This window comes from Electrona antarctica (assembly GCF_951216825.1).
Source record: "Electrona antarctica genome assembly, chromosome: 3".
Taxonomy (NCBI): Eukaryota; Metazoa; Chordata; class Actinopteri; order Myctophiformes; family Myctophidae; genus Electrona; species Electrona antarctica.
The window spans coordinates 55644613-55647112 of record NC_136808.1 but is presented as its reverse complement, the minus strand read 5'-3'; the positions used below and the strand labels follow the sequence as shown (position 1 = coordinate 55647112).

General features: G+C 42.0%; 1 protein-coding gene across 1 annotated transcript in view; it reads left to right on the top strand.

Annotated features, from left to right (window-relative positions):
• igdcc4 (immunoglobulin superfamily, DCC subclass, member 4) overlaps positions 1-2500 on the top strand; it is a gene marked incomplete at both ends in the record, with an annotated part of 226728 nt that overhangs the window by 220851 nt on the left and 3377 nt on the right. Inside the window, one exon of the mRNA XM_079496414.1 lies at positions 222-415. Within this exon, the coding sequence (XP_079352540.1) occupies positions 222-415 (194 nt within the window). The remainder of the gene's footprint in view (positions 1-221; positions 416-2500) is intronic.

The following is a 2500-nucleotide window of genomic DNA, read 5'->3' as shown; positions in this document are numbered from 1 at the left end:
GCATCTAGAATAACATCATTTTACACAAGTTGTTGGAAACACAGGACACCATAGGACCCATAAAAATGGGTCTGCGACCCACACATGTGTAACATGTGTGCGTGCATGCGCGTAATATGAGTTCCGATGATCAATGTGAAAAACACAATTGAATCGTTTCATCACAATAACTTTTATGATAATTCATTGTCACGAGTTAAAATGTCCTGACTGTGCCCCAGCCCTACGGAGTGGAGTCGTCGGGGGACAGCGTCAGGGGACCTTCGTTGCCAACGGACGCTCAGTATTCTACCAGCGTCCCGTCTGGCCCGCCGCCGGCGCCTCAGGACGAGGACACTTTCAAAGCGCTGCCACTGCAGAGCCCCTTCACCCCCCTCCCTGTGAAGCTGCTGGCCAATCACAGCAGGGAGCCAAGGTCAATATCGTTTTGGATTCTTCATTCGTTTTTCTTTTGGTTGATGTTCGTTTCATTTGGTGTCCTTGTTTTAGTGTAATGCGTTTTACCATTTTCTATCTACTCACTCTGTGTGTCATTGGATGGCTATGAACAGTTCAGAAACCTGCCTGCGATTTACAATATAGGCCTTTAACAGACGTTCTTAATCTAGAGTGATTTACAGTAAGCAAGAACAACACATGGTAATACATCATAGAAATAGTCATCATAAGCAAGCTAAGAAACGAACATCTGTTCTAGAATATCTGTACAATGAGTATACACTATCGAGTGCTATGTCTACATAAAATGCTATCTATGTTACATAAGTTTAGCCTGTAAAGTCGTCGAGTACTATGGGCACTGAAGAGGTGAGTTTTCAGACTAGGGTGGAAGATTGGGAGTGAGTCAATCTGCAGTTCTGATTGCAATGGGAAGTTCATTCTATACCAATTGATGATGTCATACCATACCAATGAATGACATCATCAATGGGAATTCCAAGCTAATATAAACTATACAGCCTTTCTCTTCCTGCAAAAGTTAGCACACTGAAATAGAATTAACCCATTTGGGGCGGGAACCCCTTTTGGTGTTTTAACTAAGCATTATGTTATACTTTAGCTATTGAAAAATAGCAGATCTGCAAGCTCATAGCGCGCCTCAAACCTCATAGTCCAAAACAGTTTCAAATCCCAAAGTATCGAAAAGTAGCAGGTCGACAAGCACGTGTGTCTTGGCACCGCGCTTGGAGCGTGCTGCGGATCTGCTACTTCTGATGCTTCTGTGTGACCCTGTAGTGTGTGTGTGTGTGTGTGTGTGTGTGTGTGTGACCCTGTAGTGTGTGTGTGTGTGTGTGTGTGTGTGTGTGACCCTGTAGTGTGTGTGATCAAGTAGGGCGTTCATTTACGAAAGAAACACAACACGTTTGAAGAGGTTTCTACCCGACAGCAATGATGTCTAATTGTCTATGTTTGTTTGTGCAGATCTGGTCACGTGGTTAATTCCCTTTGTGTAGAGAAACATGTGTCTGCGTGTGTGCAAAGCAGGTTTCAAATGATAAATACGCAACATTCTCTCCATCCAAGGCTACTGAGAATTCACTGTGTAAACTCTGTCTCTAGAAGGCATTATATCGCCACTGTCAGGCAGGCACAGAACTCCTATCTCCAGCACTCAGAATCACAATCAACTTTATTGTCACTGTCACATGACAGCTTTGCAAGTAAAACAAATCACACCTGTGTGACGTGAGGGGTGCTCTTGTCGTCATCCAATAAAATATGAATATACTTATTCATGAATTAATTTGTCAACTTATGTTATTATCTTTTAACCATGTTTAAAAACTCATCTTTTCACCATGATCATGTAAGATTACAACTGAATTCATTCAATCAAGGCAGAGGTCTCCATACATGGTATAAAATGCGTATAAATTGTTCCAGCTGCTTATAGTTAACTGTAACAATGTTGCAGGGAGCTGGAAGGTGTTCTTATAGTTAACTGTAACAACGTTGCAGGGAGCTGGAAGGTGTTCTTATAGTTAACTGTAACAACGTTGCAGGGAGCTGGAAGGTGTTCTTATAGTTAACTGCAGTTAACTATAAGAACACCTTCCAGCTCCCTGCAACGTTGTTACAGTTAACTATAAGAACGTTGTTACATGTAACAACGTTCTTATAGTTAACTGTAACAACGTTGCAGGGAGCTGGAAGGTGTTCTTATAGTTAACTGTAACAACGTTGCAGGGAGCTGGAAGGTGTTCTTATAGTTAACTGTAACAACGTTGCAGGGAGCTGGAAGGTGTTCTTATAGTTAACTGTAACAACGTTGCAGGGAGCTGGAAGGTGTTCTTATAGTTAACTGTAACAACGTTGCAGGGAGCTGGAAGGTGTTCTTATAGTTAACTGTAACAACGTTCTTATAGTTAACTGTAACAACGTTGCAGGGAGCTGGAAGGTGTTCTTATAGTTAACTGTAACAACGTTGCAGGGAGCTGGAAGGTGTTCTTATAGTTAACTGTAACAACATTGCAGGGAGCTGGAAGGTGTTCTTATAGTT